The 27,477-nt window shown below is 42.1% G+C and overlaps 1 protein-coding gene across 1 annotated transcript in view; it reads right to left on the bottom strand.

The window, feature by feature from the left end:
- Positions 1 to 27,477, bottom strand: part of col14a1b (collagen, type XIV, alpha 1b) — a 223,001-nt gene that overhangs the window by 114,142 nt on the left and 81,382 nt on the right. The window contains 11 exon segments of the mRNA XM_030741811.1: positions 1,479 to 1,624; positions 2,268 to 2,312; positions 2,520 to 2,652; positions 3,745 to 3,884; positions 3,983 to 4,109; positions 4,304 to 4,443; positions 10,802 to 10,931; positions 16,810 to 16,955; positions 24,384 to 24,510; positions 25,792 to 25,961; positions 26,757 to 26,918. Of these exon segments, the coding sequence (XP_030597671.1) occupies positions 1,479 to 1,624; positions 2,268 to 2,312; positions 2,520 to 2,652; positions 3,745 to 3,884; positions 3,983 to 4,109; positions 4,304 to 4,443; positions 10,802 to 10,931; positions 16,810 to 16,955; positions 24,384 to 24,510; positions 25,792 to 25,961; positions 26,757 to 26,918 (1,466 nt within the window).

Raw genomic sequence — 27,477 nt, 5'->3', positions numbered from 1 at the left:
TTCCATCCTGTGTTTCAGGATTGTGGAAAGTATCAACGCCCCTTTTCCCCTTTAATTAAATTATTGCTGAACTGGGATTGGACAAAAACCAAACTGGGATTTTGTGCTTATGCTCAAAATCCTGACCAGTTATTTGAGCCATACACCATGACCATAAAAGCATGTTCTACAAACAAAACCACAGGTGCTGGGGTTCTGTTAGAAACAGAGTAAGAAACTGAGTAAACTTTCTTATTATATTTTGGAAGTGAATTTTGGAAAGTTATTAAAAATAATATTTAGTTTCCTTTAGACATTTTTGGCACTTCAGATAATGATTTTACCTCCATTATTTATTTATTTTAATGTATGCCTGTCGAGCATGGCAATTGCTTTCTATAAAACTCTTCATTGTCTTTACCTTCCACCCTCACTCACTTTATTTCACTCTCTGCTCATTACTGCAGAACCTGCCAGACTCTCTGCACCTCACTCCAGAAAAGGAAAAAAAAAAAACCTCTTTGAAGGTCTGCCACTGTTTTCATCATCATTACCTCCTCCTGCTCTCTTCCCTTCCCCTTAACTAGACTCTGAAGGCATGCCATCAACTTCAGTAGCACTGTCTTTTTCTCCACGGAGGACTTCTAATCTGAGGGCCTGCCATTGTCTTCATCAATAATCTCCCTCCCTCCTTCTGTTGAAGACTGACACTCTTTTGTCCATCCCATTGCTCCCCAAACACCTTCCACATCTCTTTCATATCTCTACCTCCATATTGCTGCAGTGAACAAATGATGTGCACATAGATTCATGAACATTTATTATAACTTCCACAATCTGTGCCAGACCTGAATTAAAAACTAAATTATCTAATAAATGTGCTCTGGGGTTTAAACTTCTCTTGCGTCATCTAAAAGTCTTCTACACAACCTAAAGGCCTCTTTTGGCATTAAAAAGCAACTGTTGATATTTACCAGTATTGGTTTAGTGATGTGGACACAAATATTGTTGTGGCTGGTCTTATTAAATACTGCATGTATTTGTAGTTTTTCTATTTAAATGAATAACGCAAATGTGGCTTACTATGGTTTGCAGCAGGAAATGTACTCCATACTGAGCTGAATTTTTTGCCAAAAACAAATAAATAAACGAATAAAGAATGGCTTATTTTACACCTGGTGTGATTGTGATGGTTGCCACTAGAGATGTATATATATATTTTAAATGAGAGGGGGAGGTGTTATCATAACAAGTGCATAATTGTTGTGGGTGGATGAGAAGCACATCACTCTCTTTACACATCAGTTTTTAATTGTTTTTTAGATGGTGTTCGTGTTCTGGGAGCTGATTGTTGGTTGACGTTAGTAACGTGCTGCTCAGTGTTGATGCTGGGAAGAGAAAACGGGCGTTGAGGATAGACACACAGTTGCAGGCCGTTCAAATGTCCCTTAATTTTTAAGGTGATTATTAAGCAAAATCTCTCTCTTTGTCTGCCTTACCGTCTCTTCTGCTCGGTCTCCCTTCGCGCTAACGTAGCTCAGTCGATAATGTCGAATATTTCCAGGGTCAACGGGCTGCCAGGACACCCGCATGCTGAAGGTAGTTTCTTCATTGATCTTCATATTTCTCACACCGTAACGAGGAGCTGAAGGATCAGAGACAGGGTGAGACTCACACTGCAGATCCCTGACTCAAAGATCAACTTACTGAAGCATAAAACTGTCACAGCATATCACAAAAATTATGGTATCAAAATGTCACCATTTTGGCATTTAATTTGCTCTGATATTCATATCACATCAGCATCTTCTGAATATCAAAACTTTTCCCCAGAAAAGTATATCAGAGCACCTTCCTTCTGATGATATAGGAACAGATTTACGAATGCTATCAGTGAAATAGCACGAGCAAACTTGTAATCTGATTTTCAGAACAGTTTCCTAATCTTCCTCTTATAATGTTGGTATACATTTATAGCATAACTTAAATTCTTGAAACATTTTTTTTCTACAACTGCCATTCTGTTTGTTCCAGCTTTGAAATGTACATGAGTGTAGAAATCCAAAGCCTCGTTGTTATGGTCACACATTTCACTATAAAGCAGCTGTCATTATATGGATACAAATTCCAAATCAGTGCTTGACAGTTTCTGCACTTCCACATCCATCTACAGGGGTGCTGATTGACCACAATCCCCCTTTCCGTGCAGGTTACAGATCATCTATTACAATTTTTTCACCAGCATGGAACCACTACTTCAATTCATCAGAGCCGTTTAGATTAATTACCTGCTATAGTGGTGGTTGTCGTAGCGATGGTGGTCGTTCTTTCAGCTGAAAATCAAATGCAAAAATATTTATCTGATCTGACTAATTAATTAATTCACAAAGTTTAAAGGATCCTTTGATCTTTGTTTACTCTGATGCCTCTGATTGGTTTACAGATGAAAATCAGAGAATAAAAGCAGGCAGAAGACAAACAGTCTCAGTAATGAACACAACAAAGCAGCCAAAGCAACATACTTGAAAGTGTGAATTTACCAGTGGATTCCACGAGGATCACCTCATCACTCTCAAACTCATTCCCATAAATGGCAGCCAGGAGGATTTCGTACTCTGTGGAGGGGGTGAGTCCTTTTATCAGATAGGTATTAATCTTCCCATCCACCAAAACCTGAAACAGAAGGACACAACAAATCTGATTTAAATAGCCACACGTATATCTGAAATACATTTATAGAAAAAGAAACAGTTTTAAAAACATGCAACTATAAGAGAGTTTCCAATAAACCTCTTTCTACAAAGTACACAAAATTGAAGTCACAGTCAGTTTAGACAAAGATCAAAAGACATACAAAAGCCAGCAAATGAAGAATGGAGAGGTGAAGGAACTGAAAGCATGTCCTGTTTGGGCATTAGTATCTCAGAGATTATCTCCCAGAGAGATTCACTGGTGTGACAAAGTGAGAGACATCAGACAGCCGACTTTTTAATCTTTTTTTCACTTCTGCTTCACTTCATATCTTAATGAAATCATTTGATTCATGCTTATCAAATCTTGTTTAAAATGACTGTCAATCAACGACGATAACAAAGACAGCACACGGTTATTAAACATGCTTGTGCTGGAAGCAGGACCTTCGTTAGTGTTTAAAAGGATCTGAGCTGCTCATTTCTAGTTCCATATTTTGATGAAGAAAGATGCTGGAATAGCTTTGCACACTGCAAAATAATCCTTACACTCACACAGACTGAGGGGCCTGGTGCAGCCCCTCAGTCTGTCCACTGTCTGGATGAGGCAATTTTAGCCACCCTTGTTTCAGCCATTGAAGAACAGAAGGTGGTTAGAGCTTCGGTGCTCCTAGCCAGACTTATGTGATATGATCATATAAGGATATCCCCTCTCTATGACACAGAGCCAAGAGTAGAAAAAACATAATATTTAGAGCAGTCTGAAGCCTAAGCCTTTGGCCCACAGTCATGATTTGGCCATATGAAATACTGCCAAAATTCTATTATTTGAAACTTTGGTCATGCTTAATTTTAGCATTGACCATTATAACTGTATATAAGGAATAAGGAAAGTTATTGTTGTCAAATCACCGCATTCAGTCCTAAGGGATGGCGCTTCAGAAAACCTCCCAGGAAATTAAAAGTTTCCAGTACAAAACTACAAGGGATTATCTTGAATTGTGCAGGCTTAAAAGAAACTTATACTACTACCCCCCCAACACACACATACACACACACACACACACACACACACATCATTGCTCTCTTCTCCTTCGGTGGGTGTCCAGGTGAGTCGATAAAGCACCACATCAGATGCTGGGTGATCCCAGGACACCCTGAAGCTGTCTGTGGAGATGTCACTACTCCTCAGATCCAGTGGGTCCGGGACAACAGCTAAACAAACACCAACAGTTAAAACCATTTCAGAAATGTTATATTAAGTTCAATATTTTTGATAGTAACTGTCTGTTTACAGTGATTATAGTTCATACTTGTGGTGAAGCTGTCCGTCACAACCTCAGCTTGTCCTTCATCATAGACGGCAAAGACACCGACCGTGTACTCTGTCAGTGCCGTCAGATTTTTTAGCAGCCAGGTTGTCACCCGGCCAACATCCACCTGAAGACACAGGGCCAAACAACAATTTTTTTTTTCCTCTCAGTGATTTGGTTTGTTCTTCATGCTAAAGTTAGCAGTATTGGGCACCATTAGCCACAATCGTCTCTGAACACTAAACTACTCCCTCTCTAACAAGTTTTGACACGTGTGATAACCAGTGCCCTCAGTATCTGAAACCTGCAGGGTTCTCTCACCTCATTGGTCTGGACTCCATTAGTTTTGACGTACATGACGCGGTAGCCTTTAACCTTCCTGGAGGCAGAGTCCCATGAAAGTCGGGCAGAGCTGTGATCCACATCTGAGAAACGAAGGTTCCTCGCCGGGGTCAGCAGTACTGAGGAACAGAAAGCAAACCTTAATCCCATTACCTGGAAAGAAGCAGCTATAGACTGAGCATAAGTTCCTGCTGCTAATGAGGATTGAATCTGCCTAAAGAAATAAATTAAGATTATTTTTGGACATATAAGGTGGGTTGATATTATGATCATTCTGTATTCACTGATTTATTGAATTAATTCACCTACTGATTTACCATTCCTTATGACCTTTTAGTTATTTTTATTACATCCAGTCATTTGTAGATTTTCATATTTTTCCCTTTTTCTTTAACATTTTTATATATAAAATAATATATATATATAAATATATAAATGATTTGCTGGAGCCACTCCCCCAGCTCGGGGGTCACTGCCCCGAGTGTTCCGATTATGACAGGGACCACTGTTACCTTCATCTTCCACATCCTTTCCAGCTCTTCTCTGAGCCATGTCCAAACATGAGGAATATTCTCCCAACACACAAATTGTTTCACGTCACTTCAAAAATCAGTGCACCCCCCCCCCCCTCCCCCCCAATCCCATCCCATTGCAGTTTATTGATTATTATTTCATGATTGATTGTATCAAATGCTTTTTTGACATCTAGGAACGCTCCAATTGTAAAGACTTTCTAATCTATAGCATTTGTAATCTTCTCAATTGAGTAATTTCACGCCAGTTATCCCACCCAGCTACCATAGGGCAAGAGGCAGGGTACACTCTGCACAGTCTGTCACAGAACAGAATTATTTTTTTTCTAAAAAACTATATAAACTGAATTGATATCTTGTAAAAAGAAAAGAAAAAAATGAAATGTAAATAAAACGAGATGAAATTTACAGAAAGAAAGAAAGAAACACAAGAACATGAACACACAAACACAGCTGTGCCTTCATGAGAGTCCTGAAATCATGACCCCTGATAACAGCAGGTCTAATTCACATTTACACTCATGGGGGTTTGTACACGGGTTATTGGACTCCACTACTTTTAATTATAAAGTGGACAGAAGCTCATTACATCACTTGTACTCCCTCAGGCTCTGCCTAAACTTCCTCTTTCTCATTTCTTCTTGCTGTCTCAGAGGTCTAAAGAAAACCCTGCCCTCATTTTAACAATTCAGCCAGAGAATCTGACTTACTCTGAACTGAGGTGTTTATGTTTAGACTAACTGATCTGTTTTTTTAGGGACAAAAACAAAAAAAAAAGCAAAAGAAAAAAAAATTCTGATTGTACCCACCATTGATTCACCTCAATTATATTGAGGGTGAAAGTGAGGGAGATACTGCCACTGTTTTTACAGGTTATCCCAGGGTCGGAACAGAAATGAGCAAAAAGGAAATTACAAAGTTTAAAGATAGGTAAGTCTCTAAAATTTTTTAAATATTGCCATATAAGTATTACAAGAGCCATTTAGGTGATGCTCCAGCTCAGGGGTTCTCCAAATGTTACTGCAGCTGGCAGCTTTACCCAACATGTTTCCCCATTTATTTATTTTTTACAGATACAACTTCTTTATTGCATTTTTTTTTTATTATTTAATAAAAGCATTGCTGAATGCAGCATTCCAGACTAATTGATCATTCCCAGCCAATCAGAGCTTTGCACAGTATTTCAACACCAATAATATCTGTGCAGAAAAAGTGCACTGGAACCATCTTATTTAAACCACAGTGTGACATTTAGAGATGTAATCTCTTCAATGTATCCTGGGTCTACTCTGAGGCCTCCACCAAGTAGGACATGCCCGACAAACCTAGCAGGCATCCAGGAGGCATCCTGCCCTTATGCCTGAACCTCCTCAACTGACTCCTTTCGATGTGGAAGAGTAGCGGCCCTGCTCTGAACACCTGACCTGATCTGACCTGCGTCTCACCACATTTCTAAAGGACATCCCTGGCAGCCTTTAGAAGAAGCTCAATTCAGCCGCTTGTATCATGAGTTAATTCTTCCAGTCACTACCCTGAACTTGTGGTCACAGGTCAGGTTAGGAACTTAGGTTGACTGATTAATCAACAGCTTTAATTTCAAGCCCAGCTGCATCATTTTTGATACTGCGCCAATCTGTCTGTCAATCTCTCACTCCACTCTCCCCCCACTCATGAACGAGACCCTGAGATACTAAAACTCCTCCACTTGGGACAGCAGCTCTTCCCCGACCTGGAGTGGGCACTCCACCTCTGTCAGGCTGAGCACATCATACTAAAGAAGGCTTGAAGAGAAAGTTTTTAGAGCTGAAGTTGGCCTTTCATTATGATTTCAATGAAAATCTATCAAAGAATGGCTAAGACAAAACAAACAAACAAAAAAAAAGAGTAAAAAAAGAAGAAAATAACAAATGGAGGGTTACAGAATGGTCAACTCAAACTAGGCATTTGCATGCCACTGATAAGTTAATATCAAATATCAAACTTCTACATGCAAGAGTGGTAAAAAAATGTCAGCAACAATCAGTTATTTCTGCTTAAGAGGGCAATTCTTGTGTCTAAGGGTATACTATTTCCACAGAAGAATATTCAACTTTTTTTAAATTTGAAAATTTAAAAAAAAGAAAATGTCCTTGTGGAATACTTTTGTACATAAAAGGGCTTAATTGCCACTCCTCCCACAGCCCAATAACATGCACTTAGTGGGGGTCAATTGGTGATGATGTGAATGTGAGTGTGGATGGTTGTCTGTCTCTCTGTGTTAGCCCTGCGACAGACTGGCCATCTGTACAGGATGTAGCCTGCCTCTCACCCTGTGATAGTAGGGATAGGCACCAGCCTCAAACTCCTACCTGTATACTGTGTTCTCATGATCTGCTTTTAGCCGTAAAAAACCACAAAGTGCAAAGATCTGTAAAACTCTTTGGAGTCTGATTTTGTTGAATAATCTTTATCTTTAATCTCCATCATGCTATTTAAAAAAAAAAAAAAGAAAATTCCATTTGCATGTGCAGTGGCCTCGTTTCACTGCAGTGATCATTAAAGCACATTTTGTCTCAACAATAGAAGTAACGGCAGTTAAATGACAAGAGGAAATGAAGGATGAGAGGCCTCTGATGACACAGAGAGGCAGTCTGAATGAATATGAGGAAGCTCGCTGAGTGAAAAGCTCATCACAACCATCTTCTGCATCATGTGGTGTGCAGTTAACGAGAAACCTCGTTTTTATAATGCAGATGGAATATTTCAGGGAATAGCTGCCTGATACAAAGAAAATGACCAAAACATAATGTGTCCCATCTTCATTCAAGGGCATTAAGTCCTGTCTGCATGGAACAGTGAAAGTTATTTTATTATGAAAAATAATTTGACAGGGATCCTAATCCCCCACCCATGAAAAAAAAAAAAAACCTACCACTGCTGCTTTCCAACAGTTGCTGGCATCCTCTTCTGACCTGCATCCAAAGCCTTACACACATCATAAAGACATAAACATACCCTGACTTTAAGCCGCAGGCCTCAAACCTTAAAGGAGACTTCATAAAACGTTAATTAGTGAGCATGGTGGGGATTTAGGGTGGGCGGAGCAGAGAGTTACTCTCACCAAAACTCTAAAGAATGACAGTGAGGCACAGAAAATAGCTGAAATAGGGGAACCTGAAAGTTGGCACCATGCAGAGAGTTTGGCATTGCTAGCTGCTACTTTTTGTCAGGGACAGAATGCATGTTGGGACAGGACTTCTGCATGCTGCAGCTGTCTTGGAAGAAACTATGAGCAAACACTCTGCAAATGAAAAGTAAACATAACTGCAGCAGCTGATCCCTCTGATTAGAAAAAAAGATAATCAAAGAAATTAGCTGGTGCAGGGTTTACTGAGTACATAGAAGATGTACGTTTAAGTATTTGGTAATGTAGTTTTCTTCTCATGGTGCATCAGACAGCTCAGAGTTAACGTCCTGAGGAAAAACAAAAAATGTGCTGCCTGCTTTCAGAGATGAGAATATCAGTGACTTGAGTTCAAAGGGTCACAGAATCTGCCAGGGATTTAATGAAATTGAATTTCACCAACAGTTTGTAAAGCATATTGATGAGCGCGCTCATATTTCCATTTCTGTGAGGACCAGTTTGACTTTCTTTCACAGCTCAACTCCAAGGACATTAAAAGAAAAACGAGGACACTTTGTGAAAACTTTGTGCCTGGCTTTCGTTTTTCAAAGGGCTCTTTAAGATTGTATAAAGTTACAGCATGTATAGGAAAGCAAAGCCCTCAGAATATTTTTTATGCATTTTTTAAATAATGATTTCCATGCTTTAATAATCAATTCAGTTCAATTTTATTTATATAGTTTTAAATCCCAAAAACAGTTACCTCAAGATGCTTTATAGCGTAAAGTAAAGACCATACAATAATATAGAGAAAACCCAACACTCAGACAACCCACTATGAGCGACGGTAGGAACAAGCACTTGGCAGCAGGGGGAAGGAAAAGCTCCCTTTTAAGAGGAAAAAACCTCCGGCAGAATCCGGCTCAGGGAGGGGCAGCCATCTGCCACGTTCGGTTGCGGGTGAGGGGAGGGAGACAGGACAAAAGCCATGCTGTGGAAGAGAGCCAGAGATTAATAATAACTAATGTTTAAATGCAGAGTGGAGTATAAGCAGAGTGAAAAGAGGTGAGTGAAGAAGAAACACTCCATACATCATGGGAACCCCCCCCCGGCAGCCTAGGTCTATTGCAACGTAACTAAGGGATGGTTTAGGGTCACTTGATCCAGCCCTAACTATAAGCTTTATCATAAAGGAAAGTCTTAAGCCTAATCTTAAAAATAGAGGGGGTGTCTGTCTCCTGAATCCAAGCTGGGAGAAGAAGAGGGGACTGAAAGCTGAAGGCTCTGCCTCCCACTCTACTCTTAAGTATCCTAGGAACCACAAATAAGCCAGCAGTCTGAGAGCAAAGTGCTCTGTTGGGGTGATATGGTAATATGAGGTCTTTAAGATGAGATGGGGCCTGATTATTCAAGACCTTTTATGTGAGAAGATGCTTCAGTAAAATTATATTTAATTTAAATAATTTATGCAAGGCAGCACGGTGGTGTGGTGGTTAGCACTGTTGCCTCACAGCTAGAAGGTCTGGGTTTGAACCCACCTTGGCCCGGGCCTTTCTGTGTGGAGTTTCCATGTTCTCCCTGTGTCTGTGTGAGTTTTCTCCGGGTACTCCGGTTTCCTCCCACAACCCAAAGACATGCAGTTAGTGGGGTTAGGTTAAGTGGTGATTTTAAATTGCCCGTAGGTGTAAATGGTTGTCTGTCTCTCTGTGTTAGCCCTGGAATAGGCTGGTGACCTGTACAGTGTGTACCCTACCTCTCGCTCTATGTCAGCTGGGATAGGCTCCAGCGGAAAGATGAGTGGATGAAAATGGATGGATGATTTATGCAGCCAGGACTCAACTTCTTTACACCTAAAACTATAATGCTGCCATTTTTATGACCCGGATGATGTCCACATTGTCAAGAAATAACCCCAGTAATAATAGCAACAATTAATTTTAACATATTGATGGTAAAATGATTGTGTTCTAACAGCCGATGTTTGAAGTGTATCCATGTAGTTCAAAATTTGATGAGTGCCAACAGGACAAGACCAGCCAGACTGTGGAGTAACCATAGACTGTATATAAAAGATAAATGTAGCCACCATGCCATCACCCACTGGTTTGTGGACACACACTTTGAATGCTCAAATTAAGCTTTACAGCTGTTAACATTTTTGCTTTTTGAAGCCAGAAACGAGTTATTGGCAACTGCTAGAATCTGCTAGCAAGCTTGGTTGATTATAATTATATGTGCTAATTACTGACTAATCACTGCTAAGTAACAAAAAAAAAACAACAAAAAAAAAAACACCAACAACAACAAAAGTTCTAATACACCAACTGGCCATACAGCAGCCATGTTATTTTTCAGATGATTACACTAAAAAAAAGAAAAAAGGAAAAAAAAAAGCGACAAATGGCACCAAAAATACAAACAGTGGCCATGAGGTCCAATTTAGTGACTTCTATTAGCTAAGGTGGAATCTAGCAGACAGATAGTGGACTAGGCAGCATCCACCTGTAACTCAAAGACGTCAGGCCTGTAATGATGCAAAACTTTAAGCCTTAATATATTTTGTATGAACAGTTGTTATTAAGAAAGAAAGTAGTTATAGAGACCAACACTGTTTCTTGTTCCAGCATGTTTATTTCTGTAATAAAGTTGGGAATATTAACATGACAGTCTGACTGACTGAATGTTTTTGAAGCCAGCCTTTAGTGGCCACTGCAGATTTTCGCACTTGTGCATTAGATGCATTTTTCAGGTATTGGTTTGCTGCTAATAAAAAAAAAAAAAATCTATGGGATATTTGAAAGTCATTTGAGAGTGGAAGTGTTGTGAATGGGCCATACTTACATGTGGTCTGCTGACTGGTCATGGGGTCACTGGCCTCCTCTCCATACATGGCGTAAACTGTCACTGTGTACTCAGTAGCTGGAGTCAATCCTTCAAGCTCCACCTCAGTCACAGAGTCATCTACCTTCACCTGCAAACAAACAGCAGGAATGCCTGTGAAAAACCCAAAAATTTTCTAGCAGATCCTTTACATCTCTGCCTTGTCAATGTATCTCATTCATGCATCTATTTATTTGTCCTATTATGTCCAGGCAAGATGATTAAGCTGTGATTGCATAAGATCAATTCTGAATGTGGACATCTTTTTACATTAAGCAGGATGGACCAATCAGGCTCTTATAGTATGTTCTACATCTTCTGAGCTGTAATTCATAACAAAGGTAGAGATGATGAAACTCCAGGTGTCTGGAGGATCTCAATGGTTGGTTTTAAAACTGTAGAATTTTCATCAGAGTTAGTTGTTTTGCTCTGCAGCTGTAGCTTGTTTACGAAGCTGAAACAGGCCTTTCTGGCCCCACAGGCTGATTTGCTTCGTGTTTATTGCCAATACAAAACTCAACTATTCTGCAGCTGTTTACACAGTGTGCCCGCAAATGTTCAGCTTTACCATCACTCATTCTGTCAAAGACAAATTGGATGTGAAAATAATAATGATAAAAATTAAATGAAATGTAAAAAAAATGGCCAAATAAATATGACAATTTTTTTGTTTGTTTCTTTTTCCATCTGCCCTTTATGTGTTCTCAATGAAATTTGTCTTAAAGCATTAGAAAATTACAACTAAAACAGGAAAAATATGTCAAAAGGTTTGGATTTGAATTTTATGAATAGATTTCTGAACAGTTATAATAATTGACTTAATCAATTTAAATCTGGCCGCAGTGTAGAAATACACTGGCAATCTTTGGAACTCCTTTGCCTCTCTCAGACTGAAGTAGGCATTTCATTCAGAATCGGAGGTGATTTATACTGCCATGGCTTAAAGAGGACCTATTTTGCTTGTTTCTACCTTCAAAATTGTATTCTCAGGTGCCGTTTACACGAAGCCGTTTTCACTGGAAACGGTGTCGTTTTGATGCGTTTCAGCCTTTCGTTTACACGATGGCGTTTCAGAAACGATCCGCGTTTACACGAGGACATGTGAAACGATGAAAACGATGTAGTTCCCATGCCAGGCCACAAGTTGGCGTTGGTTTTCTCTTTGCAGTTTGTTTACGCAAGACGCGCATGCGTGGAGTGACACAGTAGGTAGTGCGGCAAATTGTTCATTACTTACAAAACGGCCAATGTGAGAGGTTTTGTGTGGACCGATGATGAGGTTGGATCGCTGCTGCACACAACGCTGAATTACAAAACGGTAAAAACACAGGAAAAGCATAAGAAGCACTCGTGAATCCGCGAGTACTGTTTATCAGTTTGCGCGTGCGCGAAAAACTGGCCGTCGCAACCATAGTGCGCATGTGCGAGTCGAGCGTTTTCAAATCACCCCGGTTTCAAGTGTTTACACGAAAACGCAAGCCGGTGCGTTTCTGAAACGCTCCACTCTGGACCCCGTTTCTGAAACACATCGTTTTCACTCTGTTGTCGTGTAAACAGAAGGGCGAAACGCATCAAAACGACACCGTTGTCGTGTAAACGCAAGGCCGAAACGCATCAAAACGACACCGTTTCAAAATGAAAACGGTCTCGTGTAAACGGCACCTCAGACTCTATTAAAGTGGCTTTGTATGCATCAAAATAATCCTTATTCTTTTACTTGGCATTGGGGCAGTCCTTCAGTTCATTAAATCTCTAACTCATTCTAAAACAAGCTGTGTGGCTTCCTTTAAGCCCAGCTTCTGCCATCTGAAGACAAAGCTTTTACGTGTACATACCTTACTACTTGAAAATTTGGCCCTGTTTAACATGAGCATCAAGCATCATTACAGTACATATATGATAAAATAAAGCATTTGTGATTTTGCTAGAATGCAACCTATTTAAAAACTTGTTAATTTATTAGTTGGAGTTTGTCAAATTGCATTTTCTTCTGTATTTTCTGTGATAAACACGTTAAGATCTACGGATCATAATTTTCCTGAGTAGCGGGGCACACAGAAGAAGTATCTTAACTCTGTTTCCTGCCTCTGGTGCAGAGGCAGGAAACAGACGCAGTGTTTCCTGCAGGAGTCCACAAAGTGCCCCATTTCAAAAGCCGTAAATAGTTCATGACCCACAACTATTAGCAATCAACTATTAACAATAAAAATGGATCCACATTGAATTTTACTTAAATATATATAAATATATATTAATTATTAATTTATTTTCTCTTCAAAAATCATATACATTCACTTTTTTGGTTTGGTTTAACATCATTCTCCTGGTCATACCTGCTATACCTCCAGTAGTTACTAGTATCCAACCAGCGTGGTTGGTTTATGAGAAACACTGCACTCACTGGACTGCCCATTTGCTCATATTGAAAGAGGACATTATTCCATAGTGCTGCCTTTAAATAGGATAAGTATGGATGGAAGTCATATTCGTATATGTCTAGAGTTTCCTCCATTCCTGACTCAAAGCAGGTGGTGCATCTCTGAGGAGTGTGCATCAGTGCAGACTCTGAGTTGGCAGGCTTTATAACTCACTTCCACTTAAAGCTAGCAGGTTTGGAACGGTACTTAATGTGGGTGTAAGGGCCAGATTGGAACCGGGCCAATGTATCGGCGTGAGCTGAAGCATTTCTTGCTCAACAAGAAAGTCGTTTTGTTACACACACCAAATTCATGTCACTTCTGTTTTTGGTTGGCAGTTAGCAGTTTTGGGGACCATTTGAGTCAAATTCTGTTCTAAGATCTACCTCTTGTTGTTCACATTTGTGCTTTCCCTTTCTTTCTCCCTTGGGTTCCATCAGTGTGAAACTACATTGGTTCCCTGTAACAAGTTTCACTCCAGTTTGAATAAGAGCACTTTTCCAGTCAAACTGGGCTGGATTTGAGTCTGGCTTTGGCCCAGACAAGTCCCCACACAGCCCACAAGTGGAAGTCACATGAGAATGAGCCAGCCAAGCCTGGGCTCTGACAGTAGTGCCTCAGAGCCAGGCTTATCCTCACCACTGGAAAGCATCCATCCTGATTCTAAATTCCTTCCTAAATTGTTTTTATTGCTTTCTGCCTGGAGGGGAATGTTACGGCAGGCATAATGAGGTCTAATGGGAGAAGGAAGGATAAGGACAGCTGGCTATGCCCTTCATACCTCTCCTCCTCTGCCTTGAATGTCTCATCTTCCTTAACCACTGAATTTACTTATAAAAGATCTGAATGTTTCAATCTGTTCCACTCTTTGGTTTTAATTTTTTTCTTACCTATTGATTCTTATCTGTGTGTTTCATTTTGTGTTTCATATTCAGTCCTTCAAGGTTTAACCGATGCTTAGTTTAAGTTTTGTCCTCTAATTGGTCACAATTTTTCAAGCTAAAGTAATAGGACACAGAGGATAGCTGCACTTTTTTTGACTAATGCATGATAGGACACTGAAAGGTGGCTAAGTATTGGCCATTCTGTTTATTAGGCTCCACTGGAAAGCTGTACTGTGACCATTTTCTCTCATGTTCCCTGATATTTTTGGCGCATTTCTTTAGCTATTTTTCCTCTGTTTCCTTACATCCCCCTTTCTCTGTTTTAGCTTTCTTACTGACTCATAAAAGGTATAAAGCAAGATGTGTTAAACATACAGAATATGAAGAAAAATAACAGAAACAGCATATGAAAGCAGATACTTACTTTGAATCAACTCAATTACAATTACAAAGGCATCTAAGAAGGTCAGCTTTATTCAGCTGAATGCCAATTAGCAGTCTGTCAGGTCTGACAGTCACCATCTTTAACAGAATATTTCAAAACAACTTCAAGTGGAGTTTCTCTGACCATCAGGTTGAAGACAAAATACCAAATAACAAGCAAACCACAGAGAAAGAGTGAAAAGTCAACAGGGGCAGAATGCCTTTGTTATGCAAACGTCTAACAACTCAATCCTGTGTGATTTTCCCCCAAAGTCAAAAAGTCAAATTGTGAGATGCAACTTAATGTTTCTGAGCTTCATTCAGAATAGTTTTGCTCTATGAAAGCTTCTCCTGATCAAACTCATAATTCAGCAAAGACTATCCATCAGACCAGAAAGAGGAATGTTACCAGTGACTTCTCTGGAGCTTGAAAAAGGCGACTGGACTTCTTTTTGTTTCTTGAAGACGTTTCACCTCTCATCCGAAAGGCTTCTTCAGTTCTCAACCAAAAGGTGGAGAGACCCAGGTATTTAAACCCCTGTAGGCGTAGTCCCCTGGAGGTGGTTATGACCCTCTATTGATCATGTGCCTGAACACATGTGCCCAGGTGTGAAGGGGGCGTGGGTCATATTTAATCAGTGGTTTCAGTTGAAACCAATTTTGGACTCCGCTCCATTGTTTCCTGTGGCCTATTGAGGTCACTGGAACAAAGGTGTGAATGGGGGTTGAGACGTCTGGGAAGGGAGCTCAGGACAGCACTGTAAGCGGGGGAAAGTTGGTGACGTAATCCACCTCCTCTGTTCAATGATGGTTGTTCACAGTGGACATAGATGGCTTCTTTCACTCCTCTTTCAAACCATCTGTTTTCCCTGTCCAAAATGTGAACATTGGCATCCTCAAAAGAGTGCCCTTTTTCCTTCAGATGCAGATGTACTGCTGAATCTTGTCCTGTCGAGGTGGCTCTTCTATGTTGTGCCATTCGTTTGTGAAGAGGCTGTTTGGTTTCACCAATGTAGAGGTCCGAGCACTCTTCGCTGCACTGAACAGCATACACTACATCGCTGATCTTGTGTTTGGCGGGTTTGTCCTTGGGATGAACCAGTTTTTGTCTTAGGGTGTGACTTGGTTTGAAGTATACTGAGATGTCATGCTTGGAGAAAATTCTTCTGAGTTTCTCTGACAAGCCTGACACATATGGGATGACAATGTCGTTCCTCTTGTCCTTCCCATTCTCTGTAGTTTGTGTTTGGCCTTCATTCCTGTGCATCTTAGCTGATTTGATGAAGGCCCAGTTGGGGTAACCGCATGTTTTGAGGGCTTTCTCAATGTGTGTGTGTTCCTTATGCTTCCCTTCTGCCTTAGAGGGAACACTTTCCGCACGGTGTTGTAGGGTCCTGATCACCCCAAGTTTGTGTTCCAGAGGGTGGTGGGAGTCAAAGAGGAGATACTGGTCTGTGTGTGTGGGCTTCCGGTAAACTTCAATGTTGAGGCTTCCATCTTCCTCGATAAGCACCGCACAGTCCAGGAATGGTAACTTGTTATCTCTGGTGTCCTCCCTGGTAAAACGTATGTATTTATCCACTGAGTTAATGTGACGAGTGAAGGCTTCTACTTCTTGGGTTTTGATTTTGACCCAGGTGTCATCTACATATCTGTACCAGTGGCTAATATGACCCACGCCCCCTTCACACCTGGGCACATGTGTTCACGCACATGATCAATAGAGGGTCATAACCACCTCCAGGGGACTACGCCCACAGGGGTTTAAATACCTGGGTCTCTCCACCTTTTGGTTGAGAACTGAAGAAGCCTTTCGGATGAGAGGTGAAACGTCTTCAAGAAACAAAAAGAAGTCCAGTCGCCTTTTTCAAGCTCCAGAGACTACTATGACCTGGATGACTGAGAATCTACACAGACATCTTACCAGTGACTTATTGGTTATGGAATCTGACAAAACCATGAGGATATGCATGACATATTTCTGTGTTTTAAACTGTTAGGAAATACTTAACTTGGATCAGACATGATGCTCAAAGTTGGCCTGTGAAGAACATCATTTGATGTATAAAACTAGAAGAAACATTGAGAAGAAAAACTGAAGCCTAGCAGCAAGCATCCTGCTCGTACAGCTCATGTGCAGTTGTTATTTTGACTATTAGTTTACCTGCTGAAATCCTGCAGCTTTTCTTGCCTCACTTCACATTTACTCACCACACACATGAGCACACATGTGCACAGTCCTTACCTCCTTCTCATCAGAAGCTTCTCCCTCAGACAGCGGGGCATATAAGATCATGTACCCAGAAGCCCCAGCAGCAGTCTTCCAGCGGACCCGCATAGTGCTGTGAGTGATATCAAACAGCTCCAGGTTGTTCACCATGGGCAGGGCCACTGTCAGACAAAAACAAGTTATTTTAATGAGGACTTTGCTTATTTCTATCCCATTTACTTTTAAATAAATATAGCTGATTATATCATGCGTAAAAAGATAAACTAGCAGTTTTATAAATTAATGACACTACCCTTCTCCTGTTTTGGTTATTCCAGGTCCTACACAAGGTTAAATAAATAAACAAGGCTACCAAAAACAAAACAAAACAAAACAAAACAATAAAATCATGCACACTTTTCCTTTTCTAAAATTGAGCAGGTTGTTATCCTGCAGCTTTCCTGCAGCAATAGAAGTAACTTAGACCTTGTAAGTTCAAACAATATCTACAGGTGCAACAACTTTACACGATTGAATCCAAATCTTCTCTGACGTATTATAAACAATAATACATATTATTATGCATAGTAATGTCAGGATTGTAAAATATGACAAAACAAACAAACAAACAAAGAAAAAATGGCAGCACCAAGAACAAACAGCCTGGTTATTCAGAGGGTACAACACCATGAGCCAAAAGAAATTTATACTTGGATGGATTCTTGCTTGCCTGTGGGTCTTTCTGTCTTCACTTTTGTTTTTAGTAATTAAAAAGCATGCTCTATTGTGTTGAGATCACGTGACTGACTTGGTCATTGAAGAATATCCCATTTCTTTAAATGAGAAACTTCTGGGTTGCTTTTGCACTTTGCTTTGGATCATTATCCATTTGCAGTGTGAAGTGCTGTCCACCTTACCATGGAGCAGAGGTGTGTGTGTCCCAGAGATCCCAGGGGTTATGTTGTTGGGGAACTTTTGCCCCCTGGTAGGGTCAGGCTGGGGAAAGGTGCTCGAGGGAGAGCGCCTGATGGCCGGACCTGAGTGCAACCCAAAGAGGAGACATGGGCCCACCCTCCTGTAGACCCACCACCCGCAGGAGGCACTGTAGGGGTTGAGTGCTGTGTGGTGGTCGGTAGGCAGGTTGATCCTCTGGTACCAAGGCTAGTGACTAGGACATGGAACTTCACCTCTCTGGTGGGGAAGGAGCCTGAGTGTGAAGCGGCTGTGCAGCAGCAGGTATGAGAAAAAGCTGGAGAAGGATAGAGTGTCCATTCCAGAACGAGGATGAATTGCTGTCCCAATTGGAGGAGTTTAAGTATCTCAGGGTCTTGTTCACAAGTGAGGAAAAAGGGGAGCAGGAGACTGACAGACAGACTGGGGCCATGGTTGCAACGATGTGGACACTGTACGAGTCTGTTGTGGTGAAGAGAGACCTGAGTGTAAAAGTGAACTGTTGACTTAGCATTTGAGCTATGTCCATACCAAGATGGCGCCGGTGAGGTCAGCAGCCGTCGTACCTGCTCCTACGCTTTGTTTGTATATATTAGGTTTAGCTCTAATTCTCGACTTTATAATTCCGCCTGCTCTGTGTCATATCACGTATGACAGACAGACTCTTTTTAATATCAGAATACAGCACTCTGGCTGTATTCTGACACCTTTTGCTCCCGACCCGGCTTGGCCCCAGGAGATACTGCGTTTCCAGTGGGCCAGCTCAAACAAAGGATGGCGCGGAGCACCCAGGTCACGGACAAGGCCCCGAGGGAAAAGAGCCGGCGTAAGAGAGAGGCTGAGGCGCAGAGCGCACCAAACGCCACTGCCGAGCATCCTGTTGGCTAATGTCCAGTCACTGGATAACAAGCTGGACGAACTCAGGGCCAGGATACAGTTTCAGAGGGACATAAGGGACTGCAACATCATCTGTCTCACGGAGACATGGCTGACCCCCCTCATACCGGACCACGCCGTACAGCCGTCGGAGTTCTTCAGTGTTCATCGCACGGACAGAACGAGTGAGTCTGGAAAATCAAGAGGAGGAGGTGTGTGCCTAATGATTAATAACAACTGGTGTGACAGTAGGAATGTTGTCCCTCTGAAACAATCATGTTCACCTAATCTGGAGCTCCTAACCCTGAAATGCCGTCCCCACTACCTGCCCCGCGAGTTCACTTTGGTCATCTTCAGCGCCGTCTATATTCCACCTCAGGCGGACACAAACACTGCACTATCCGAGCTACATGAGGCGATTTCCACCTATCAGGCTAACCAGCGTGATGCGGCTCTCATCGTAGCCGGGGACTTTAACAGTGCAAACTTGAAAAAGGTGATACCGGTGTTGATTCAACACATCGACTGCCCCACCAGAGGAGAGAGGACCCTAGACCACTGCTATTCTCCATTCAAAGATGGCTACAAAGCAAAGCCTCTTCCGCCTTTTGGGAAGTCTGACCACACCGCTGTCCTTCTCATGCCGAAATACAAAAAACGGCTCAGGCAGGAACCCCCTGCTGTGAGAGAAGTGACACGGTGGTCTGATCAAACAGAGGCCGCTCTGCAGGGTGCGTTGGATTCAACCGACTGGGACATGTTTCGCAGCAGCGCGGGCGGAGACATCGAGGAGTTTACGGAAACTGTCGTGGGATTTATTGGGAAAGTTGTTGATGACACCTCACTTAGGAGGACCATCAGGACTTTTCCCAACCAGAAGCCGTGGGTGGATAAATCTGTCCGCGACGCCCTGAGGTCCCGCACCGTTGCCTACAACTCCGGCCTCGCCTCTGGGAATATGGAGGACTACAAGGTTGCATCATACAACGTCCGCAGAGCGGTGAAAGAGGCTAAACATCGCTACGGCCGCAGACTGGAACAGCAACTACAACAGTCTGACTCCAGGGGACTGTGGCAGGGACTACGCACCATCACGGACTACAAAGCACCACACACACACCAGGTGAGTGCCGACGCTTCTCTGGCTGATGAACTCAACATCTTCTTTGCGCGCTTTGAGTCGGGAAGCCGACAGCCCGCTGCGCTCCCGGCCGGAGGGGCGGAGACACTCACTGTGACGGAGCGCGACGTGAGGAGGGCGTTTAGACGTGTAAACACTAGGAAAGCGGCTGGACCAGACGGTATTAGTGGACGTGTCCTTAAGACCTGCGCTGACCAGCTGGCACCTGTGTTTACACTGATATTCAACCTCTCACTGAAACTGTGTGTGATTCCCACCTGCTTTAAAAAGTCCATCATAGTCCCTGTCCCAAAGAAACCACACCCCAGCAGCCCCAATGACTTCAGGCCCATAGCACTCACCTCTGTGGTGATGAAGTGTTTTGAGAGACTCATCAAGACATTCATCACCTCCTCACTGCCCACCACCCTCGACCCACTACAGTTTGCATACCGGCCAGACAGATGCACAGATGACGCCATATCCTTCCTCCTCCACAAGACCCTTTCACACATAGACACTGGTAAGGGGAACTATGTGAGAGTGCTGTTTGTAGATTACAGCTCAGCATTCAACACCATAGTTCCCTCCAGGCTGGTCTCTAAGCTGCTGGACCTGGGCCTGGGCCCATCCCTGTGCAGGTGGGTTCACAGCTTCCTGACCAGCAGACCACAGGTGGTACGAGTGGGTCACCTCACCTCATCCTCCTTCACCCTCAACACTGGATCCCCCCAAGGCTGTGTGCTCAGCCCTCTGCTGTACTCACTGTACACCCATGACTGCGAGGCCACGTCAGAGTCCAACGTCATCATCAAGTTTGCTGACGACACTGCTGTTGTGGGACTAATCTCCCACAATGAGGAGACAGCCTACAGGAGAGAGGTCTCCCGCCTGGAGAACTGGTGCCAGGAGAACCACCTCCTGCTCAATGTCAGCAAAACGAAGGAACTGATCGTGGACTTCAGCAGGAAGCAGCAGAGGGACTACCATCCACTTGTCATCAGTGGTGCTGAGGTGGAAAGAGTGGACACTTTCAAATACCTGGGAGTGACCATCTCACAGGACCTGTCCTGGACTCATCACATAAACATCACTGTGAAGAAGGCCAGACAGCGTCTCTACCTCCTCAGGCGGCTGAGAGACTTCAAGCTCCCACTCAAGGTGCTCAGGAACTTTTACACCTGCACCATCGAGAGCATCATGCGTGGGAGCATCACCACCTGGATGGGAAACTGCACCAAGCAGGACTTCATGGCTCTAAAAAGGGTGGTTCGTTCAGCTGAACGGACCATCAGAACCACCCTCCCCCACCTGCAGGACATTTACACCAAGCAGTGCAGGCTGAGGGCCATGAAGATCCTAAAACAGCCCAGCCACCCCGGACACTCTCTCTTCTCCCTGCTCCCATCAGGCCGGCGTTACCGCTGCCTGAGGACTAAGACTGAAAGGTTGAAGAAGAGTTTTTACCCACAAGCCATCCGTCTGCTCAACTCTGAGCCCTAACTGGACCATTATTGCACAATGTAAATATTATAATTTATAAAAGTGTGTATAGTGTATAGTATATAGAGTATAGTGTATAGTGTGAATTACTTTTTTTTATTTTTATTCTTCTTATTTATATGTGTGTGTATATATGGTTGCAGGTACAAAATACATTTCACTGTGCATTGTACTGTGTATAACTGTGCATGTGACAAATAAACACTATCTTAATCTTAATCTTAATCACCTATGGTCATGAGCTTTGGGTAGTGACCGAAAGAATACGATCGCACATACAAGCGATAGAAGTGAGACTTCTCCAAAGGGTGACTGGCCTCTCCCTTAGAGATAGGGTGAAGAGTGCAGTCATTCGAGAATGGCTCAGAGTAGAGCTGCTACTCCTCCACATCACGCAGGACACACTGGAGAGATTATATCAGCTGGCTTAAGAACGCTTTGGCATTTCCCACAGATAAGCTGGAGGAGGTGGCTGGGAAGAGGTCTGTGTTTCTTTGCCTAGGGTGCTGGCCCCAGAGAAGTAGAAGTATTCCTATATGACATTTGAGAAACACTGACTAGAGTTGCTTCAGATGGTTGGAAAAAAAGGCTGATATGACTGCTTTGGTGGAGAAGATGATTTTAGAGTATACACAGACATTACACATTTCAGTAACAACTGGAAAACATGTTCATGCTCAGGCTTGATGTAATTTTAAGACAGCTGCAATCACATTTTTCAAGTCTGAGTTTTGCATTTGATGACAAAGTCTACAGGTAGCCTCAGACATTATGCAGTTTTTTCTGTTTAAGTTCAACAATTTCAAGTACGGTAATGTCAGGGAAACCAAAGGTCTAGTTTCATGTAATCTAAATATATTTCAGACACTCAGTGCTTTTGCCACTTTGATAAAATATTTATAGGTTTAAAACACAGCCCTTTGTTGTTTTCAGGTTTAGGTGAAGCTGCAAACTTTTGTAGCTATAATGTTCTTCAACTTTGTTTCAAAATTTGGTTTTGAAGCAAATAAACAATAAAGAACAGTATAATCAAGGCCCTCACTTATTGCTTTGATGAATGTTCCATTTCTGCATCCCATTCTCCGCAAACCCAAAATCAATTAGTATTAGTAGTCACATTTAATTTGCTGTCTTAATCAGACAGTGCAGCAGGGCAGAAGTGGCAGCTTATAGCAATATCCGCATCCCATTAACTTTGCTACAAGGCCAACTTGTGACTTCACATTCATCCTCAACCAACAGGGAGGAAGCCCCTGTCATTCGTCAGCAAACGGCAGGTTGAAAGAGGCCAGATAACTGAGCCGGAGTCTGGCTCAGAGTACCAATGTCAGGATGAGGCCTCGGGCAATACCACCAGAATTAGAGCTCACCACAGGTGTTCTGTCAGTGGAGGAAGATCAGGGCACAAATAAATAATGCAACACCTGTGTAGCTTTTATGGCCCAAATTCAATGTTTCCCTTTGTAGTACAACATATATCTGATGCGCTACTACAGATGCTGTAACTCATCAGTAATAAATTGGCTTCATCTGATTGTTCATCTCAATCTTGTCAGTTTCCTCAAAGCAAAAATTAAGTTAAACTAATAAATAAATAAAAGATCTGCAGGTTAAAAGTTGGATTTATCTTCTGTTTAATTTTGTTAGATTAATTAGCCTGCTGTTGATCCCTAGCAAGACACAGAAGGTATGATGGCATACTCAGATTTGTTTGTGTGTTACAGTCTTAGCAAAAATAAATTTCTACTCAACAGAAGTAGAAATGGGACCACTTTTGATGCAGAAAGTTAACAGCACAATGAAAGACCCCAAAGGAACAAGGTTTTGGAGGGGACCTTAACTTTGGGGGTTGCCAGTTATGATTGAGAGCAATAATACATAATAGAAGGGGTGGGTTTTACAGGAAAAAAAATAAAAAAATCATTGGGACTTTGAGTCAAGCCCCACTGCCATGTTAAAATGCCAACTTTACATAAGAAATAATAATAAAAAAAAAATCCCTGGGACTCAAACGTGGGAAAAGAAGTGCCAAAAAACAGGAGCCCCTTTAACGCCCACCTGAGACTGGCTCCAAAACTGAGTCAATCCCCACAGACTCCCATGTTAAGTAAACATGTTTACAGCACCCTACAAAAAAGGTGGCCTATATTTTTTAATTTTTTTTTTTTTTTTTTTTTTAATAATTCAAGAGGGCCTGGAGGACTGGGGTGCCCACAGAGCTGTAGCTGACTGCTGTCCACTAGGCCTCTGTCCTCCACTAATTATAGTCACTGAATTAGACCTCCCTAATGTGTTTGTGTTGTCGCTGGCTTTTGGAGCAATTTGATCGATTGCAAGTAGTTGCAGTGACCAACTGGTCACGCACAGACTGAATGTGCAACACCCTCAACCACTGGGCAACTACTTTGGATCACATCAAACACATCAGTCTTCAAACAATTCCAGTATGAATCACATAAGCCCAGTCACTCTCAGACCAGCAGACAAATGTTTGCAAATAATCACTGCTTACATATTGCAGTCAGTCTGAATCAGTCTGCACTGATGACAGCAACTCATCTGCGACACGTTGCTTTGCAACTCGACTCGACTCATCTGGTTACCAAACTGGTTGTATTCTGGTTATATTCCTATGCCTAGGACCTATGTCATTTTACAGTTAAATCACTGTCTTGCAGTAACTATGTAACTAGTTGTGAGGTGGTGTGAATTTCTGTTTAATGTAAATTTCTGTGCTAATCTCCCAGTCAATACCAAACTTACAGACAGACTGACTCTGTTTTATCACTGTCTTGACACACCAAAATTGCTGTGAAGAAGGCAACGGACCATGAGTGGTCACTGACCTGGACCCCATCTTCAGAGTGACTATTTCAAAGGCAATGAGACTGCATGGTCATTGCACACAGTCGCAAATATTTTGTCGTGCTGCGGTCTCCAACAACTGTTTTCCCTAGTGTGACTGCAGAATTCCCGAGCTTGCCAGCAATAACAGCAATAACACCACCCTCTTGTGCAAATATGGTCACTTTTGACTTCAAAAAGCCTAGGATGAAGATGCCAGTATTGTACTTCAAAATTTAGTACTATCTTTTCAGCCTGCCCATCACACGTCCTACCTGCTTGCACCTGTTGGGACTTTGGAAACATATAAACTTACATGTAGTAGCACTTCCTCTCAGGGCTTCACTTGCGGAGCTGCGGTAGATGGCAAAAACAGCCACCTGGTACTCTGTCAGAGAGTTTAGGTAGTTCAGCTCCACGCTGTTCTCTGTCCCCTGGACAACCTAAAAAACAGATCCATGGTTTTAGCCTGGCTATTACAGCACTGTTTTATACTCAAACATAAAGATCTCCCAATGCTACTGTATTAAGCGCAGATTTTACAATACTGGAATGAGATAAGTCAGTTGTATACTAAAAAATGTACATTTGTTTGTCATGTTCATGCATTTCAGTTGTGTTCTCAGGGAAATAAAAAAAATATTTTATTTAGCCCTAATTTAGTGCTCTTCATTTCTTTGTAATAGACAGCAGAACTTTGTTTGTCAAAAGACATTAAAATATTAAAAAAAAATCCTCTGTTTATTAGGCAACTGCATATCACAAGGTTGAAAAATGCACCACATGTTGCTGTAGGCATTCAGCTCTCTCCAAAGAGATTTAAATTGAGTGTAACTAGATCAGATTAGCTTTGATGAAACCTCAGTTTTCCTTGTGGGGAAACTGGGCCGTTCCAGTTGCAAGTTGTAATAAACATCAAAGAGAAATGGGATAAAAATAAGAAGGAACTGCAGGAGCATAAATATAAACTTAGAAAATTACAGCACTGCATGTCTGTGAGGATATAGGTAAGGAAACAAAGTCTGAATGTATTCACTGCACTGGTTATCAAGAGGTTTAGCATTTATATCAACTGGGAAAACACCAACATCATAGAATAAGTCATAGTTTCAACTGCTGAATGAAACGTACATAGTTAAAGACGCTGATTAAAAGGAGAAATCAGTCTTCTATTTTTTCATATCTTGTAGTTCTTCTACAGCTAAGGCTGCTAAATTAAAGCAGAAGAATATAGTTTACCACAGCATAAGAGGGTGCTTGGTTTTATGAGCCCCTAACTGCAGATTCTGCATAATTGTTGGCATTTGTCATGCAGATCAATTTGATAAATTGCTTAACTTGTGGAAGTGACCCTTAAAAGGATTAGCTGAGCAGCTGTAATTAAAATGCTGCCATTACATCACAGATAGCTTCTCAGGATTTTATTTGCTCTGTGCGGGCAAATCAGGACCAAAGTTCCACTAATTAAGGTGACAGAAGGAAACGCACCCATCAGTCAGTGATAAGAAGCCAGAAAACCAGATGAGCCACCTAATAATCAGACAATTGTAATTAAGTAAATTACACTTTACTGAACAGTTACAATAAGAGCATTACTGTTCGTTGTGGTGGAAACACTATAAAGGAAGTTTCAAAGGTAACAACCAGGGGGAAGAAGTGTGACAAATGTAAACTATATTTACAGCAATGTGTGAATTGTGTCTGAATTCAAACTTATAAAACACCTTTTCTTCTGGCTGCCCTCCGCTGGCGGGGTAGTAAACCACGCGGTATTTCTCCACCTGGCCTGACGCATGTGTCCATGTCACCCGGAAACTACGAGCAGTTATCTCTGAGGTCACAAGGTCGCGAGGTGGAGCCACCGCAGCTGGTGGTGGTGCAGGTTCTCCTCCCCCTGCAGATAATAAATAAACACATACTGCATATTTAATACATAGTGTATCAAAATATATGGTTGGAAAACAAGCCTCTAAGAGCTGAAAAAATCCCATTGTGTGTGCAAATTGGCAGCACGGTGGTGCAGTGGTTAGCACTGCTGCCTCACAGTTAGAATACCATCTGGAAGGCCTGGGTTCGATTCCACCTTGGCCCAGGCCTCTCCCTCTCTCTGTGTGGAGTTTGCATGTTCTCCCCGTGCTTGCGTGGGTTTCCTCCGGGTACTCCGGTTTCCTCCCACATTCCAAAGACATGCACTTACTGGGGTTAGGTTAATTGGCTAATCTAAATTGCCCATAGGTGTGAATGAGTGTGTGAAAGGTTGTCTGTCACTCTGTGTTGGCCCTGCAACAGGCTGGCGACCTGTTCAGGGTGTACCCTGCCTCTCGCCCTATGACAGCTGGGATAGGCTCCAGCCCCCCCGCGACCCTTAACAGGATGTGCGGAAGCGAATGGATGGATGGATGGATGGTGTGTGCAAATTGACTCTGAAAATCATAATAATAACTCTAAAATCTTTGCCTGCTATTTAAAGCCACATCTGTGTTTATGTGGCACAGAGTTGTGGGCATTTAATTACATAGATAACAAGGCTACATTATTTTTAATGGGGAAGGGGTTTTGCTTTTGGAACTCCTATAGTCATATTTATAACCAACGGCATGAACAAAGCAAACCCAGTGTAAACTATCAGCAGTATCTTTGTGGCACAAGCTCATCACATGACTCTGCTGATTCGTGCTGCGGTTCAGACCTTTGATCTGCTTGTCAAGCTCCTCCACACGGTCACAAATGGTCTTGGTGAGACCTTCCACGATGTCACTCATCACACTGAAGTCTGCCACGTTGTAGACGTGAGTTTCCTCTGGAGGTGAGGCAATGGCCTTCAGCTCGTTCTCATCAGCATTTTTCACACCTGGAGAGAGAAACGGAGAGAAAAAAATCGAGTGATCCTACTGACAGGAACAGGTTACATGAAAGCTGTTGGAAATGGGTTTTTGATGATGCAACAAGAACATGAATATATATACAGGATTTAATTTATAAAAGCAAAATTATTTGACAAACTCTGACATGTGCTTGCTCTGATAGAATTTCTTATTGAAGAACAAATTTTTGCTTATTTCTAAACTTCCAAACTTTGCATTGCTTTCTCCTGACTGTGTTCATTGCTTAAACTACAAACTAAAGATTTCAGGTAGCATCCACTGACTCAGTGGAAACAGGTACTCCAAAGGACTGACTGCAAAGCACAACACAAGGTTCAGGATTTTGCTTTTTAGGGTGTTGATGAGGATACCAAGGCTGAGGAAAACAGTCTGTCAAAAACAAAAATCACATATTTACACAGTATAGGGTTAGAGCCACAACATAGAACAGTAGCAGAGAAGCTCCATGTTACAGTCACAGGAGGCTGACTGTGTGGGGAATGTAGGAAGTGAAGACATGCAGGACTAAGACAGACTAAGAAAACT

Source organism: Archocentrus centrarchus, chromosome 11 (genome assembly GCF_007364275.1).
Source record: "Archocentrus centrarchus isolate MPI-CPG fArcCen1 chromosome 11, fArcCen1, whole genome shotgun sequence".
NCBI classification, from domain to species: Eukaryota; Metazoa; Chordata; class Actinopteri; order Cichliformes; family Cichlidae; genus Archocentrus; species Archocentrus centrarchus.
Note: the sequence above shows the minus strand (reverse complement) of the source record. Positions and strands in the feature narration are given on the sequence as shown.